The sequence below is a fragment of the Ctenopharyngodon idella genome, chromosome 8, assembly GCF_019924925.1.
Source record: "Ctenopharyngodon idella isolate HZGC_01 chromosome 8, HZGC01, whole genome shotgun sequence".
NCBI lineage: Eukaryota > Metazoa > Chordata > Actinopteri > Cypriniformes > Xenocyprididae > Ctenopharyngodon > Ctenopharyngodon idella.
This window is the reverse complement of record NC_067227.1, coordinates 20,191,391-20,209,683: the sequence shown is the minus strand read 5'-3', so window position 1 is coordinate 20,209,683 and position 18,293 is coordinate 20,191,391. Positions and strand designations below refer to the sequence as shown.

At 35.7% G+C, this 18,293-nt stretch overlaps 1 protein-coding gene across 2 annotated transcripts in view; it reads right to left on the bottom strand.

The window, feature by feature from the left end:
* si:dkey-91m11.5 (PH_BCR_vertebrate and RhoGAP_Bcr domain-containing protein) overlaps positions 1-18,293 on the bottom strand; it is a 49,179-nt gene that overhangs the window by 16,876 nt on the left and 14,010 nt on the right. For both annotated transcript variants that reach the window (XM_051903535.1, XM_051903533.1), the window contains 7 exons: positions 10,016-10,194; positions 9,107-9,211; positions 8,755-8,940; positions 3,117-3,224; positions 2,958-3,018; positions 2,798-2,850; positions 1,321-1,461 (listed from right to left, as the gene is read on the bottom strand). In XM_051903535.1, the coding sequence (XP_051759495.1) occupies positions 1,321-1,461; positions 2,798-2,850; positions 2,958-3,018; positions 3,117-3,224; positions 8,755-8,940; positions 9,107-9,211; positions 10,016-10,194 (833 nt within the window). The remainder of the gene's footprint in view (positions 1-1,320; positions 1,462-2,797; positions 2,851-2,957; positions 3,019-3,116; positions 3,225-8,754; positions 8,941-9,106; positions 9,212-10,015; positions 10,195-18,293) is intronic.

The window sequence follows — 18,293 nt, the reverse complement described above, 5'->3', positions numbered from 1 at the left end:
AAGCTACTTTTATGTCACGTTTGTGCATTTGAGTCATTGTTGAAGCTTGAAAGCTTCAGTTATAATTCACTGAAATTGGAAAATGGATCAACAGTCTTTAAAGTTTCTCTTTGTTCTATAAAAAAATTATATTCCTTTAATACAAAATTGTTAGTTGGATCCCAATGGAGATACAAAGAGATATTTTGGGTCTCTGGCAATGAATCACAGTAATGATTAATGTTGAAAAAGAATATTTTATGACGAATACTTTCTCGTAGGATTGTATAATGATGTTTTTATTATAAATTTCTTGCAAAGTGATAAAAAATTTCTTAATTTTAGTACAAATCTTTACTGGAAGAATGATTAATTGAGCTGTATTGTTCTCCAGCTTATCTGTCAGACATTCTTTTAATCACTCAAATAATAAATTATCTCTATCTTTGAATTGAATCTCTGTATTTTCTGTAATAAAAATGCCTGGCATGTCCACAAGCCTACAATCAGAGAGTCACTTCCCACACAGTTTTCCAGTAATCTATGGGGAAGTCTAGTACAAAGTCAAATGATTCACAGTTCAAAGGGGTCGGGACAGTATGTTTTTTTGTTCATTCGGAATCTGGGAAGGGTGTTGAGACACTTCTCATTTCACAAAATTGATCTTTGACAAATGAGGAAGGGGAACAGGAAGGCGGGAGGTGATTATATTGTTGACGGGACCATTGTAGGATTACGCAACCAGAACATACCAATGATTTTTTTGTACACTTGTGATAATATTCCTAAGAATGACAGTACAAGAGAATAACAGTAAGGATTTTCCTTCTGGCCTGGTCACCTTGAACACGTGAGTGTACACATCTTTTAAATATAAGTTTTTGAGGAGTTGCACCACGACTTTTCAAACCTTGCAAACCTTACAGGCCTGATTTTATCTGTTTATCTTATATTTATCTGATATTTTATTTATTTATTTATTTATTTATTTATTTATTTATTTATATTATTATTATTTTTTTTTTTTAATTTTATGGACAAAAGTTTTTCAAATATTAATGAAGCAGATTCAATAAAATATTATTTTAATTAATTTATTAAATAACTATTAAAGAGTTTATTATGATTTCAGGACAGTTTTATCATTCCCTCCCCCCCATTTCAATTCAGAAGATAAAAACATGCTCATCATAGAAGAGGTGTATTCATGTCATAAAAAATGTATTCATTGCATTTTTTAATAAACTGATAGATGCAGACAAAAAAAAAAAAAAAAAAAAAAAAAGTCACGTCATTGACCCATAATACAAACTGGCCATATTACAGTTGGGCAGCACTGACCTCTCCTTTCTTCACTGTCATAGACTGACGACGGGGTGTGATCTCCTCATTAATGCTAGACAGAAAATTCTGGGAAATGCGGAGGGCGTCCTGCAGGAGAGGGTGATCTGGATGACTGGATGGGGTGTGCTTCAGCAGGTCCTAAATTTAAAGAAACACACAGACTAATCTAAGGCCCTGTTTACTCCTGGTATTAAGATGCGTTTTGGCCAACCGAATCACAAGTGAACGACGCTAAATACTGGTGTAAACGGGGTCTAAAACCTTTTGAGCTTGTCCACTTTCGACCACTTCCAGAGGTAGTCGAAAACGCATTCAAACAGCTACAAAAGACCACCACCAGGCGTAAATGGGAATGTGTCTCCCTCGTTTACTTGTGATCGGACTGACCAAAACGCATCTTAAAAGGGTTAGTTCACCCAAAAATGAAAATTATCCCATGATTTACTCACCCTCAAGCCATCCTAGGTGTATATGTATCTTCTTTCAGATGAATACAATCGGAGATATATTTAAAAATATTCTGGCTCTTTCAAGCTTTATAATGGTAGTGAATGGGGGTGAGATTTTGAAGCCCAAAAAAGCAAATCCATCCATCATAAATATAATCCATACAGCTCCAGGGGGTTTATAAAGGCCTTCTGAAGCAAAGCAACGCGTTTTTGTAAGAAAAAATATCCATATATATAACTTTATAGACTATAATAACTGGCTTCCAGTAACGGCCGTACACAACTCTAGTACCCGTCGAAGAGTGACCTATGACCCGACGCATGACGCATTAACGAACACGGAAGTGCAGAGGATAGAGCAAAACAAAACACCAGTCACGAATTAAAAGTCTAAAATGAGAATTTTTAAGGAGAAATGTCGGAGGAGCTTGAGTTTGTTGCCCAGCCCTATTTGTTTGAACCGTGAGAGGTGTCTACTCTCACCTAAGCTTACGCTATGCCTACATCCTACGCCGGAACTCAAATCTCTTGTGAACGTGCGGATGGCTGTTACCGGAAGCTAGTGATTACAGTTTATAAAGTTATAATTATGGATATTTTTCTTACAAAAACGCATCACTTCACTTCAGAAGGCCTTTATTAACCCCCTGGAGTCGTACGGATTATATTTATGATGGATGAATGCGCTTCAAAAAAAAAAAAAAAAAAAAAAATGGCACTATTCACCCCCATTATAAGCTTAGAAGAGCCAGGATGTTTTTTAATATGACTCCGATTGTGTTCGTCTGAAAAGTAAAGACATGTACACCTGGGATGACTTGAGGATGAGTAAATTATGGGATAATTTTCATTTTTAGGTAAACTATACCTTTAATAACAGCTGTCAACAGGGCCTAATAGCGCAAAATGTGTAAATCAATACAGCCCACGCACTTTCAAATAAAACATGTTGCGCCACTAAGCCCTAAACGCTCTCACTTGAGAAAAACTCATGATTAGGCGTATGCTCTTTCAGTTTCACTCACATGGAGGACTAGGGTGCTGCGAGTGACGCGATCCACTGGTTTATACAGCAGAGCTGAAGAATGAGAACAGCAAAGAAGTGATCAGAATACTAAGTAGTAAAAAAAAAAAAAAAAAAAGAGTAAATGTGGAAGATTTAGTCAATGCATCATGATCTCTTACTTTCCAAAGAGTTCTTGGCATTCTGATCTTTACCCTCTTTAGCACTCTTGACTTTCAGATTCTGAAGGCAAAAAGGGGAACAAATACATAAAATATACAAAGAGGCAAAGATATCATCTATTGTTTTGACAGTATAATGCAAGCGCCCTTAAAACTGACCTCTGAAATCTCTGCAAACTGAGAATTGGCTTGACAACACTTTTCGGCAGTTTCCACGGCAACCTTATAGTTGTCCACAAAAGCTCTGTACACGCCGAGCTGGCTGGCCTGTGTGGGAAGATAAAACGACAGGAGAGAGTGAGAGTGAGAGAGAAGGTGGTTTAAAGATAAAAGTCAGTGCTAGAGGCAGATTACTCATGCATGTTACATCGGCTTAATTCTGCTTACTAAGGTAGAACAGGCAGTTTTACAATGGCCTGTTTTGCCATGGTTGACAAGCTTCTGATATATAAAGACAAACAAATACCAGCCTGACCCAACAAAGACAACAGCACAACACAACAGACACATTATGACAATGACATAATTGGTTAAACTATAAAAAAAATAATAATAATAATTATCACAAGTTGAAACAAACTATTATTATCTAAAAATACAGTTAAATTAATACTAACAACCATTTATTGTGTCAAAATTATTGATAAGTTCATAAAAAATTACAACCGTTTCACAGCTGTGGCATCAATTTCACCACATCAAACTAATAAAGTTTTTTCGTAAAGTTTACATGTGATTTGTGAAGAAAACCAATTAAAATCAAGGTAAATGTCACTTACAAGAGAAAAACAAAAAGAACCTTTAGTAATTTCCTTCTTTAAACACACAATAACACTTTTTCCAGAGAGTGTCTAAAAAGGCCATATTAAGAGAGTGAATGCATAATGAAACAAAGAAGAAGTTACTTGGGGTAAACGAAGCCAAAATGTTCCGGTGAATGAGCGTTTGTGTCATAAAGAAAAAACACCATTCAAAAGACAACAACTGTGAAATGGGCACATAACAAGCATTTTCCATGGCAACATCTCGAGTGCTGCCAACACTGGGGTAAATAAGAGAAGGACTTGTGATGGGGCTAGTCATGAGACAGAGAGGTTAAGCACTTCCTTCAACACAGCTATTATACTGCAACTGGGGAAACTTGTGAGTGATCCAGAATATGAACATCATTACCCAGAGATCAGAAAAAAGACGGATTACATCGTGCTGTTAACTCCGCTCACTGATAAAAGATGAATACTCATTAAAAGAGTGAAAAGAACCATTAAAATGAAAGGAAGCACTTTCTAAAGACTCTCCTCTAGTGATGCAAAAAACCCCACTTAAAATAATGTAATACCATGAAATAATGTGAGGAAAAGTCTTTTGATTGAGTTGATTGAGTAAACACTACCAGTGTTTACTGGTTCACAAATGAGCCGGTTTGTTTTAGTGAGTCAAAAACTTACAGCTTGACCAGTGTATTCACGAACAAATGACTCTTATGAGCTGGTTCATTCTAGTGAGTCAAAAACACGCAGCATGACCAGTGTATCCCGATTCATAATCAAATGACTCTTATGAGCTGGTTCATTTTAGTGAGTCAAAAACATACAGCATGACCAGTGTATCCCGATTCATGATCAAATGACTCTTATGAGCTGGTTCATTTTAGTGAGTCAAAAACATACAGCATGACCAGTGTATCCCGATTCATGATCAAATGACTCTTATGAGCCGGTTCATTTTAGTGAGTCAAAAACATACAGCTTAACCAGTCCATCTCGATTCATGAACAAATGACTCTCATGAGCAGGTTCATTTTAGTGAGTCATAAAACTTGACCAGTGTATTCCGATTTGCAAAAATAAATAAATAAATAAATAAATAATGAATTGTTTAAAAAGACACGTTTGAATCAATCTGACAAATCCTTCAACTGAACAGAGTGGTTACTATATCAACATCTGACTCACTTACTGCAAGTTGTTAGTACAGGTTAGTATATAAATGTAGTGAAGGGTGGACTGAATTCTGTAGGAAACACTGGCCTTATCCATTACAGTATGAAAACAACATCTGAGCCCATTTTTTGGACTAAACTAGTCTGAGGAGTCAGGGGTGAGTAAATCCCATGCTGTGAGAGTTGGCGGTCCATAGGGAGAGGGAGAGGGCAAGGGAATGCCCAGTGGGTGGATTTCCAGGGCATACACATGCCCTACACTATGACATAATGCTTTCTGGGAAACGGAGCAGACACTGGACTCACTGTCCTCTGAAAACTCTGTGTGACCATGTCTCCCTGTGGGATTTCCTGTTTATTTACCCCTCTCTGTGTAAAACACACACACCCTGAAAGAGAACTATGCCATTTCTCTCTCTCACACACACACATAACACACACACACACCACACACACACACACACACACAAGGTAAGGAACATGGCACATTCCCCCAAATATTTGTGCTTTAGAATTACTCCCCCATGCAAACATATCTAAATGCACAAAGATAAAAGAAACAAGCTACAAAAATGCTCAACTCTACAAGTCTACATGCCTCAAATAATGACCACAGGTATTTGCAGCTATCAATATAACCCCTGTGGGATTAACAATCAAAATAAAAGATGAATGAATTCAGGCTTCGGCCACACTTCCTCAACCCTAACGCCTTTATATTTCAAAGAAGAGATTTATGTCAAACAACACCTAAATTCACAGCTACAACCCTGGCCGTGGATCCCAGAGGGGATGGTAATACGTTTCAAACCCTGTGGAAACGTCAGAATTTATGAGTGGAGCAGATCAACACCCTGCAGCAGTTCACTTCATAGCATTAATTTACAGTTTTCAATACTGTATGTTTTGTTTTATAATATCATAAATGTCTGGGCACAAGATGTAATGAAATTAGTTTTCACAACATCTAAATTTTACTTTAATTTTTTTTTACACAACTTTTTCATACAGTTGCAAAGGTGATGTATGGAAGCCCATTTCGCATGAAAGAGAAAATTAAAAAAAGGAAATAAATTCACAATTATGAGACATAAATTCACATTGCAACATAAAAGTCTCATGGTGACATGCACCAACTTGTGCTTATGTTTTTGAAAGAAGTCTCTTATGCTCACAAAGGCTGCATTTATTTGTTCAAAAATACAGTAAAAATATTATTTCAATGTAAAATAACTATTATTTTCTATTTTTATATATGATAAAATGTAATTTATTCCTGTGACGCAAAGCTGAATTTCCAGGATCATTACTCCAGTCTCCAGTGTCAAATGATCCTTCAGAAATTATTTTAATATACTGATTTGGTGCTCAAGAAATATTTCTTATTCTTATCAATGTTAAAAACAGTTATGCTGCTTTATATATTGTAAAAAACGTGATACTTTTTTGTTCAGAATTCATAAAGTTCAAAAGAACAATATTTATTTTAAACAGAAATCTTTTGTTATATTATAAATGTCTTGACTGTCACTTTTGATCAATTGAATGCATCCTTTGTGAATATTAATTTCTTTAAAAAAAAATCTTACAGACTCTAAACTTTTGAACGGTAGTGTATAAAGTCGTAAAATACAAGAAACAATCTGCCCTGATCTTTTGACATATAAGAGGTCTTTGTACCATCACAACATCCATCCCGTGAAACAACAGTTTCATAACTTAAAAAGTCCTCCACATTATAAACAAACATTTATTTATTCAAGCTCCAAAAATGGATCAGTTTGATATTGTGGGATCTGATCTGTGATATCACAAGTCATCGACATAGAGTTATACATCACCACACATTAGGCCCCACCCACTGGCATTCAGTCACTTAACTGGATGTGAGCACTGCGTCGAAAGTAAGAACCCATCATTATCACTGATGCTGTCTACACTGGATACATTATACAGATTCGCGTTCAGTTTCTGACATACTCCACACGCTTGAATCTGTCGACAACAGGACAAATGGAAGAGTGAAAGAATGTTCGCTTTGACGTGTCCAGTTTAAGCAGCTTGTTTGCGCATCTATACAAACTTCAGAAGGATCCCAGCATCGGAAACAAAATGATTTTTTACTTTAATGTCATCCCCGATCGTGTCAGAGGATTATATGTGTGTTCAGAGCATTTTGTTTTGTTGGAACAGTAAATTATGTTTTATATGGACAATGTTTTCAAAGCACTTATAACTCGCATGCAGTAGCGAGTGGGCGTTTATACTATTTCCTATGCAATGACTTTAGCCATCATGGCCATTTACTGACATTAAATGGGCCACCCCTTAAAAACAGATAATTTCTGACAGATGGTCATAATGAAGGTTGAAAATAATAATTTTTCTGCATATACAGTTTTTTGGTGCAACATTTTTTTATTAACATTATAAGTGAACCTCAAAGAACATTAAAATAAAAAAATCCATGCCATGCCCCCTTTAATACTGAAAAGAAACTTTCAAGTTTGCCATGAGATCTGTACCCCCAGCTATAACACCCTAGTACCTTTCAACCCCAGCATTTTTGACCGCAGCCCCACCGATATAAGAGCAAGACCCCCTAGCTGCTTTACATGCAGTCATGTGGCTCTGAAAGCTTTCATCTGCACAAACGTCAAGTCCTGCAGGCGTCTATAAAGATGGGGGTAAAGTTTCAGCTTCCACAGCTAATTGTGCCGAGTGGAATGATGTGGCTGTTGCTCGTGAAGCTCACTAAACCAGTTATCAAAGGAAATTTTCCTTAGGGAGGACTGGAGAGACATGCTTTGATGATGACTGCATTTATAAACTGTCTCAAAAGATCTCTCTCGGGTGGTCTGACAGAAACATCATGTATGGATTACCCGAATTAGACATGTGCACGTGGCATCGAGTTACACCACAATTCAGATGCTACAATGAGTAACAGTAACATTGGAATATTATTAGATGATAGTACATATGAACCAGTGATTTCAATAACAGAGCTTTTGGAAGGCGGTATGACCAAAATCGTATATTATGATACAATTTTATATAATATAGCAGTTTATATCATTATATACTTATTTTGCTGGAAACTCAATTTAATACAAAATCAATAATAATAAAAAAAAAATCAGAATTTATCAGTATCATATGGGATATCAGTTGATATTAGAGATTTCTTAATTTATTATTATTTAATTGTGCATGCTCTTTTCTTCCATTTTTACTTTTAGATTACCTGTGTCATCTAACGTTCACTATGTTAATCTTAAATAACACTAATAATTTAGGAACATTGTTAAATATAATCTTTAGCAAGTCTCATAATAAATTTCCATTTTCATACTGTAACTTTTCATACTGTACAATGTTGTGATGCCTAAGTAAAAACACTTGTAACATTTGAAAAGATTGATTTTAGGTTTTAGTGTTTTACTTTTTATTTAGACAAAATAGTACAGAATTTTAATATCTCACACACACACACACACATATATATTATATTATATATATATATATATATATATATATATATATATATATATATATATATATTATATATATATATATATATTTATATATATATATATATATATATATATGTGTGTGTGTGTGTGTGTGAGAGAGTGAGTGTGTGTGTGTGCAAAATGTTGAATTGTTGCATTATCAAATGCCCTAATAATTAAAAAAAAAAAAATGAAAGGCTTTTCTAATTTTAATTTTCTTCTAATCTTCTAAATCTTGTATTTTTTTTTTCCTTTTTGTTTTTAACTTGAATGCAAACCAAAAGATCCAACATGAATGCTGTATGTTTTGTATTAAACAATATAATAAAGCACTGCTCACCAGTTTCTGGAAAAGGTCGCCCACACATTGATGGTGGCTCCACTGCTGCACTCTGGGTAAAAGGCCATCATAAAAGTCCTTGTGGATCTCATGGAGCTCAGGCACTTTGAAGAAAATGGTTTCTATCTGCTGGAGGGTTAACATGGGCTGCGAAGTGGTGGCAGCAGCTTTCAGGGGCTTCATAGGCTGTGATAAAAAACAGGGGGTCAAAGGGGGGTCCATGTGCTCCCATTTGTAACCATCTGGGTGCAGTGTAATGTGCAAAGCTCAGCACCACTTTAACAGTGAACTTTGACCCTCTTTAGTGAGTAAGCATGCAGTAAATCAGACCTAGCAAGACTGTATTACTCACTAGTAAGAGCGCCTCCAAGTGGCTGAGATAGGCCTCCTCACTGGCCAGAATCCCTGATAAGACCCATTTCCTCATCTCCAGCCCTTTTTCGACATCCAGCTCCGACTTGGAATGTCCAGGGTGAGAGTGGAAAGAATGAAGAAAGTTCCCATTACAAAAACACATTTAGAGTTCAGCCAAAAACACACATTCCAGTCTAAAGGCCCTAGGAATTCCTCAGCAGGGTAATCCTCATAAAAACCTAAATCCTATCCCATACAGATTTACAACGGTCAACTATAGACCACATAATCCAATATACTGATATGAAACATCTCAAACAATAAAGATAAAGAATGCAGAAGTCAAAAGTTCAGCACATACACACATTTGCATTACCACAAATGTTAAAAGACCCTTAAACCTGAAGCAGAAGAATCATCACAACATTGTAATACAGTATGAAAAAAATGGATATTCATTTTGAGATTAAATAAAGATTAACTTTAAGTGAGCATTAGATGACAGCAAATGTAATCTATATGTAAAAATATGTGCAATGAGCATGTATAATTAAAGGGATAGTTCACCCAAAAATAAAAATTCTGTCATCATTTACTCACCCTCAAGTTGTTTTAAACCTGTATAAATTTCTTTGTGCTGCTGAACACAAAAGAAGATATTTAGAAGAATGTTTGTAACCAAGCAGATTTTTATTTTTGGGTGAACTATCCCTTTAAATATCCAATATCTAATATTGGCCAATAACTGATACGGTAACAATATAAAATGCATCCCTAATGATAATAATCTTACAAAAAAAACCCACAACTGAACTTTTTTTAATGGCAAAAAAACTTGGGAGAGGTGTGTAAACACCACAATTTCATGAAGGCAAAGGCTAGTTCTCTTTATATCAATGTCCCTTACTGATTTAGTGGACTCCAGGGACCCTGAGGTCTCTCTAATGCTCCGACCCTTCAGGTGAAGGCGCGGAGAGGAGAGGGAGTCATCCGTGTAGGATGCAACATCAGGCTGCATACGCTGGTCCTCCCCTCGATCGCCATCATAAACGTATGCTGGAGGCGGGGTCCCGCTAAAAGGGATGTCTATAAATAGAGACGAGAGAGGTCAGGGTGTCATACACACTTGACTAAGAAGTGTAACATGATTTTATTCACTTTTAAATCATATCAATAATTCAAAATACATGTAATATACAGTATAACAACAATATAATATTAGTACATGATTTAATCTCCATTGCCAATAAGTGGCAAGCACCCAAAAATGGGTTCTCAAGTCAAGCTTTCCATCTTAATTTTGAGTGCCTGAAATAATCAATACATCCTTCACCAGCCAAAGAGTGTCTCATACATCTCTTATCTCTTAATGTAATCCACACAGAGGACTGAAACCTTAGCCCAAAAGACTTACCGCCTGAGCTTTTTCCTCTTTGCAATAAAGACCTCGACATATAATTGAAAGCAACAGATAAAGCCTGCCAAGCGAAGACGACCAAAGCCGTTAGGAATTCATCACCCATTTCACATTTATTCTTGGAAACATTATCTACCATCTCTCTAAATCACAGCCTCAATTAAGCCTCCTGTTCATCATTAATGCATGACACTGCAACTGCATTATTAAAAATGTGTGTAGTAAAATGCAGCGATTCAATTGTAAATTTTTCCTCTGACAATATGAAGATGAATTGGATGTTTTACTTACAAAGGGCATATTTTTTTTTTTATAAGTTCACCATAATGCACTGTTTGATGTCATAAAACAGAATTAATTGCCTTAGTTTGAGAGGATTCTGAAAAAAAAAAAAAAAAAAAGAAGAGTTTATTCGGTAAGTTTGAGCTAACATTTTCTTCATATGATATGGTTGCTGCTGTGACAGGCTGAGTATTTGTTCCACACCTCCAGGGAATACCACAGATACTAACTAAGAAAAAGAGCGACAAGTCGAGTCAGTTCTTTGTTATTCCTCAAGCCTGACACAATTAATGAACAATGAAAGACTAGAAGACTCCAATCATGCCTCTGTCCTGACGGAGACCCTTTTACTGCCACTGAAAGGACAGTATGTAAGTTAGAAACATGACAACTCACTGTCGGAAATATGAAACTGAAGTCAAAGCAGTCCATTTAGGAGAAGACTGACAAGACCCCATTGAGCGGAAACTAAAACCTCTTAATCACTCAAATAACAATGAATAATTCAACACCATTGTTCTTGTTTTAATTACCATTGATGAGGATTAAGGGCTACATGGATGAATAGCTGCATTAGTGATGCCATTTTAATATACCGAGCATGTTTAGATTTAAAAATGAGGAGCAGCTGCTGAGCTGAAACCAAACAAATGCACTTTATACTGCCTAAATATACAACACAACTGTGCTTAAAAGGAACTGTTCACCCAAAAATGAAATCGCTTTTCCATACAAGAAACGCATATAGAAAAATTAACCAGGAAAAATTACAATATAATGTGCATTTGACGTGTAATATATATACGCCGGTTATCATTCATGTCAGCTGTGATTCATAGACGGCAGTGACTTGAGACATGATGAATCCTCATAGACTGTCCTGACAATTGTGAGTTATCTCTCTGTCTGTATTTGTAGAGTAAGTTATCTAAAAGCAGTCATTCATTTCCTGCAGTCTGAACAGCTCAGCGCCTGTGAGACATACAGACGCAAGCGTATTGACTATGTGACTGTCTTATCTGGTGTCCTGATCAGCTCAAATAAGACAAAGTCTAACGCTACAGTCAAGAGCTCTGTAAATGTACACAAAACACTTGCGCGCGCACACACACACACACACACACACACACACACACACACACACACACACAGAGCCAGGATATCAATAGTGAAATCCACTCTCATTGATCCCTCACAGCTCTTGCTCTGTGCATAGAATGTTTAAACTAGATTTGTCACGATGCTAAAACTTCAGTAGTCAGAAGCAAAACCACAGAAATTTCAATAACAATTTCAACACCACAGCATAACGAATATGTTAATGAACACAGTCCTTTAAAATGTTAAAAATGGTATTTGTTAACCGGAATATTAATAGTATGAATATTATATTATATTAATAATTAACTTGGTAACATCTTTAAATAAGGCTCAATAGGTATACAATAATTTTTTATTATTGCAGTTTAAATGCAGCTTTAAAGGGCTCTACACGATCCCAGCTGAGGAATAAGGGTCTTATCTAGCAAAACGATCGGTCATTTTCGAAAAAAAATAAAACTGCGTGACCTTTTCAACGGGACTACATAATGCGTGAAGTCATGGATGTGCATCACAGAGCTAGTGCAAGACGAGCATTTGTAGTTAAAAAGTATATATATTTTTATTTTTTTAAGAAAATGACGACTTTCGCTAGACAAGACCCTTATTCCTCAGATGGGATCGTGTAGAGCCCTTTGAAGCTGCGCTGAAACTGCAATTTGGACCTTCAAACTGTTGAACCCCGTTAAAGTCCACTATATGAAGAAAAATCCTGGAATGTTTTCCTCAAAAACCTTAATTCCTTTTTGACTGAAGATAGAAAGACATGAAAATCTTGGATGACGTGGCGGTGAGTAAATTATCAGGAAATTTTAATTCTGAAGTGAACTAATCCTTTAATACCATAATTTTAACATGATATTAATATTACTGTTAACAAATGTTAAAATGTAAATTTTAATTTAAATTATTAGATATTTCACTCACACTGTTATTATTCTCATTATATTTTTCAGATTCAGGGTTAAAAGAAAGCAAAGCCTCAATGTTGCAGTCACTGTCAATGTCGCATCCAGTTGTAAAGAGGGAGAAGATGAGGCTTTGAATTTCACACTACCTAGTTTCCACTCCCTGACACCTACAGGACAAGTCTGTCCACTCAAAGCCATCAAGCACAACAGTGTAAAACAACCGCTTATATACACAAACAGTGTGATTTACATAAAAAGCCCAAAAGACTAGAAATTGGGTGTTGGCTTTGTAATAAACAGCAGAGAAAGGGGTTTTTGATGGAAAGATGGAACATCAGCAGCATTGCTGTTTGAGTCAGAGCTCCACAGTATAACAAGTGTCCCGTATCTAAAGTTAATTGGGCTTACTTGGAGCATAACGACATAAAGAGTGGGCAAAAATGGGAGAAACTGGGAGTTGAATCACCTCACTGTGAGAGAAACAGGAAAGAGAGGACTCCGGAAACACAGAGACAGCCCTGCTGAGTGGCCTGGCATGTAGCTTGAATAATAGACAGCCTGAACAAATAGAGAGCAGGAGAAAAGAGGTAGAGGATTACAAAAAGAGATAGCGAGAGAGAGAGAGAGAGAGCGAGAGAGATAGCGAGAGAGAGAGAGAGAGCGAGAGAGAGATCTTTGCTGTCTGAATGTAGAAGGAAGGGCCATGCCAAAGGGCAGCGTGTGTTACTATGTGATTAGCAACTAGCATTGAGCTCACGAGCAAAACAATTCCTGTGGCTAACACCAAGGCCACAGACTGTGAAAATGGATGTTTCATAAGTGTGAATCCATACAAACGTCCTGATGTCATTTCTGTTATTCACAGTTTTCACAAAAATATTAAGCCGCACAACACTGATAAAAATAAGATGTTTCTTGAGCACCAAATCAGCATATTAGAATGATTTCTGAAGGATCGTGTGACACTGAAGACTGGAGTAATGACTGCTAAAAATTCAGCTTTGCATCACAGGAATAAATTACATTTAAAATATATATTCACATAGAAAACAGTTCATTTTTTGTAATAATATTTCCCAATATTACTGTTTTTACCATATTTATCATGAAATAAATGCAGCCTTGTTGAGCAGAAAACACTTAAAAGCATTAAAAAGACCCCAAACGTTTGAATGGTAGTGTAGTTTTGAAAAGGAAAATAAATGTTAAATATAATATAATATAATGGGAAACCCACAGCTAGGTGTGCATTATACAATGCATTATTAAGCAAAGCCTCCGCAAAGTGCATTAAAATTTTGTAATGCACTCCTAGCTATGGATTATCCCGCTTATACCATGGTTTGCAGCACAAATAAACCACAGATGTGAGCTTTAAACAACTACATTCGCACCTGAAAAACTCTTAAAACAACATTTCATGACACAATAGCAGTAGCAATTTTAAAATGATGCATGGTTTTCTCCTGCGCGATTGATGCTTGCTAGTTGGTGCAAGATGAATTCTAGGATAACTGGCTGTCTCAAGTTTGCACAAGTCACCTCCTGATGCATCCTCGATAAAAGGGGTAGAGCAAGAACACATCCATTTTAACTGTACTTGGCTAGATGTGAACTCTGAATTGGAACAGTACTTGGGCAGCAACTAATGACGTTTCACAAGTCCACAAGAATACAAGTACAAACAAGAACGCATATTGAAAAAGGGCTCTTGATTAGCTAGCTCAAGTGTATTTGATTGGAGTTGGAGCAAAACTCTGTTGGGATGTGGACCTCGAGGCCAAGGTTGAGAAACCCTTGTTTAAACACTTTGTCTTTAAATTGGGCGTTCAAAAACGGCAATCTTCCGATGGAATTTGTGTGTGTAACAGACCAACTGGTCACCGTGACGGTGAATCAGCCATTAAGGAAGTGTGAAGGGATGTCTGACAACGACACTCAACTTTCCACAGGAAACACACGTTTGAAGCAAGGTCATCTTTCCAACAAAAACACACATTCACACAAACATCCAAACATGCTAAAACACCTAAACTTAGAGGAAAGTTAAATGATTATAATAAATGACAAAAACGGTGTAATATTTGTGTTTATAGATCAATAAATAGAAAAAAAAAAAAGTCAAGATGGAATAAAGGAACTGTGTGAAATATTGAAAAACTTGATTGCAAAATGGATTGCTGTGCACTGTAGGTCAGTGACAGTCTTATGTTCAATTATATGGAAATAAAACAAACAATATTTTGATGTCTACTCAGTGATATTAATGGGGTTTTTATATGTGATTATGCGAAATGCTATTAAGTAATTAACCTAAACCAACTGTCAACATAAAGTTCACCAGTCAAAAGCTTAGAAAGTAAAGAATTCCTTTGAGCCCTTTCATGTCTGCACTTGTCCATCCGCAGTAGTTCTCATATCACACTGTTGAACAGCCTCACAGATTTAACCAGGAAGTCTTAAAAAGGTCTTCGGTGGAACAAAATAGTAAAAACAACCTACATTTCCTTGGAAGGAAACATTAATAACTGAGAATTTGTTTCTGAAATGACAAAGACTCAAGGCTATTGTATAACTCTATTTAAATCCACAAATAAGAGGGCAAAGATACTAACAGAGAGCTTTGACTCCTGAACTTAAAATCACAACCCATCAGTTAGCAATGAACAGGGCAACTGAGCGCAGCTGGTTTGGCCCGCTGCAGATAATACAAACGCGTCACACAGTTCTACGAGAGGCAGATTAAACTCATGACGCAATATCAGCATTTCTATCCTGCGATAATACCACAAAAAAAAAAAAAAAGTCACCCCACTCTTAGTCTTTTTTCTTGCACCAATATGTGCATACACACACACACTCACAAAACCACAGACAGATCAGTCTAATCCGTGTGTTTGAATATGATCCCAAAGGGGGTGGAAAGCACCAGATGTGTAAGGCCAGGAACAATCCATCTCCGGATCAGATTCACTGATCTACTCTAACATAACCAGCTGCTCATAACTATCTTTTTTAACTCGAGGATCAAAGTTTATCCAAGGCCTCATTAGATGATCTGAAAATTCTATAGTGAAAATGTTGTGGTAGGTCAAGTGTAATCTGTTATAAATGTAGGCAAAAATAAATAAATAAATAAAAATATAGCTGTAAGCAGCAATTAAAGGGTTAGTTCACCCAAAAATGAAAATTCTGCCATTAATTACTCACCCTCATGTCCTTCCAAACCCGTAAGACCTTCATTCATCTTCGGATCACAAATTAAGATATTTTTCATAAAATCCGATGGCTCAGTGAGGCCTGCATTGGCCAGTAAGACAATTAACACTTTTAATGCCCAGAAAGCTACTAAAGATAAAACGTATTTAAAACTTCATGAAGCTTCGAAGCTTTACGAATCTTTTGTCTCGAATCAGTGGTTTGAAGCGTGTATCAAACTGCTAAAGTCACGCACCCCAATGGTGAACCATTGAAACTTCGAAACACTTATCACGTAATTAAGCCTTGTTTACTGAAATCACATGACTTTGGTAGTTTGATATGCGCTCCAAACCACTGATTCGAAACAAAAGATTCGTAAAGCTTCGAAGCTTCATGAAGCTGTGTTTTGAAATCGCCCATCACTAGATATTGTTGAATATCTAGTCGTTATTTTGGCACACAAAAAGTATTCTCATCGCTTCATAACATTAAGGTTGAACCACTGTAGTCACATGAACTGTTTTAAATACATCTTTAGTACCTTTCTTGACATTGAAAGTGTAAATTAACTTGCTGGCAATGCAGGCCTCACTGAGCCATCGGATTTTATGAAAAATATCTTAATTTGTGTTCCGAAGATGAACGAAGGTCTTACGGGTGTGGAACGACATGAGGGTGAGTAATTAATGACAGAATTTTCATTTTTGGGTGAACTAACCCTTTAAGGGGCCAAGCACAAAGAAGGCATGCTAAGTCATGTCAGCATGGCTGAGAGCATCAGTGAGCAACAATGAGCAATTAAAGACATAATAAGATGATTTTAGATACAATCACTACTAATAAATATATAATAATACACTACAAAGAATAAAAAACAACTATATGTATATATATTATATATATATACACACACACACACAGAAGTGAGTACACCCCTCACATTTATATTTTATTAAATATAAATGTAAATATAAATGTAATATTTTATTAAATATATACATTTATATTTTATTATATCTTTTCATGTGACAACACTGAAGAAATGACACTTTGCTATAGTGTAAAGTAGTGAGTGTACAGCTTGTATAACAGTGTAAATTTGCTGTCCCCTCAAAATAACTCAACACACAGCTCAAATATTGACACTTTGGGCCCAATTCGGACATTTTCACTTAGGGGTGTACTCACTTTTGTGGCCAGCAGTTTAGACATTAATGGCTGTGTGTTGAGTTATTTTGAGGGGACAGCAAATTTACACTGTTATACAAGCTGTACACTCACTACTTTGCATTGTAGCAAAGTGTCATTTCTTCAGTGTTGTCACATGAAAAGATATAATAAAATATTTACAAAAATGTGAGGGGTGTACTCACTTCTGTGAGATATATATATATATATATATATATATATATATATATATATATATATATATAGTATTATACACGTATATATTTGTAGTTGTTTTATTATATATTTTTATTTTATTGTATTTTTTTATAATAATAATAATATAATAATATACATTTTTCACATTTAGAATTTTTATATATATATTTTATTATTTATATATTATATATATATATATATATATATATATATACACACACACACACACACATTAAAAAAATACAGTAACTATAAATAAAAAAAATTATATTAACTTATAAATATAAAAAAAGAAATCATTATAAATTATATATATTTTTATGTTCATTATGCAATAGAATTAAATCAACTGTGCTCCAAACAATTAAGCATGACTCATCTTGGTAATGTTTTTTCAAAAAAATACCCTAATTATATCACAGATAAAGATTACACAATTATGATGTCAGCAGTGTGTCGAACATGAAGATGGACACAGATAAAAAGATCATGCTGTGATGTACCTCTATATGTGTGCCCCTTAGAGGAAACAAAAGGTCAACAGGACATTTCTGTTGTGTGAAAATATCATTTTTGGCAGGTTTACATGTAAATTCACCTTATGAAACAAAGGATGTGGCCTACGTATAAAGCCTGTCGATACAGTCGTTTTATCTGGAACATGTGGTTATTGTGTCTCAAATTTCCATAACACCTCAAAGACAAACCGGTGGGCCATTTTCCCTTCAGAAGGGAGACGATGTAAATATAGCAGGCAGGAAAAAGTTCTTCAGTGCACTGACAGCCATTCAACTGTTACTATTTTGGATAAAGCAACTTCCTGTTTATGACACACCGTCTACAACGTCACATCAACACCAAAGCAACATTACAGATTAGATACCACT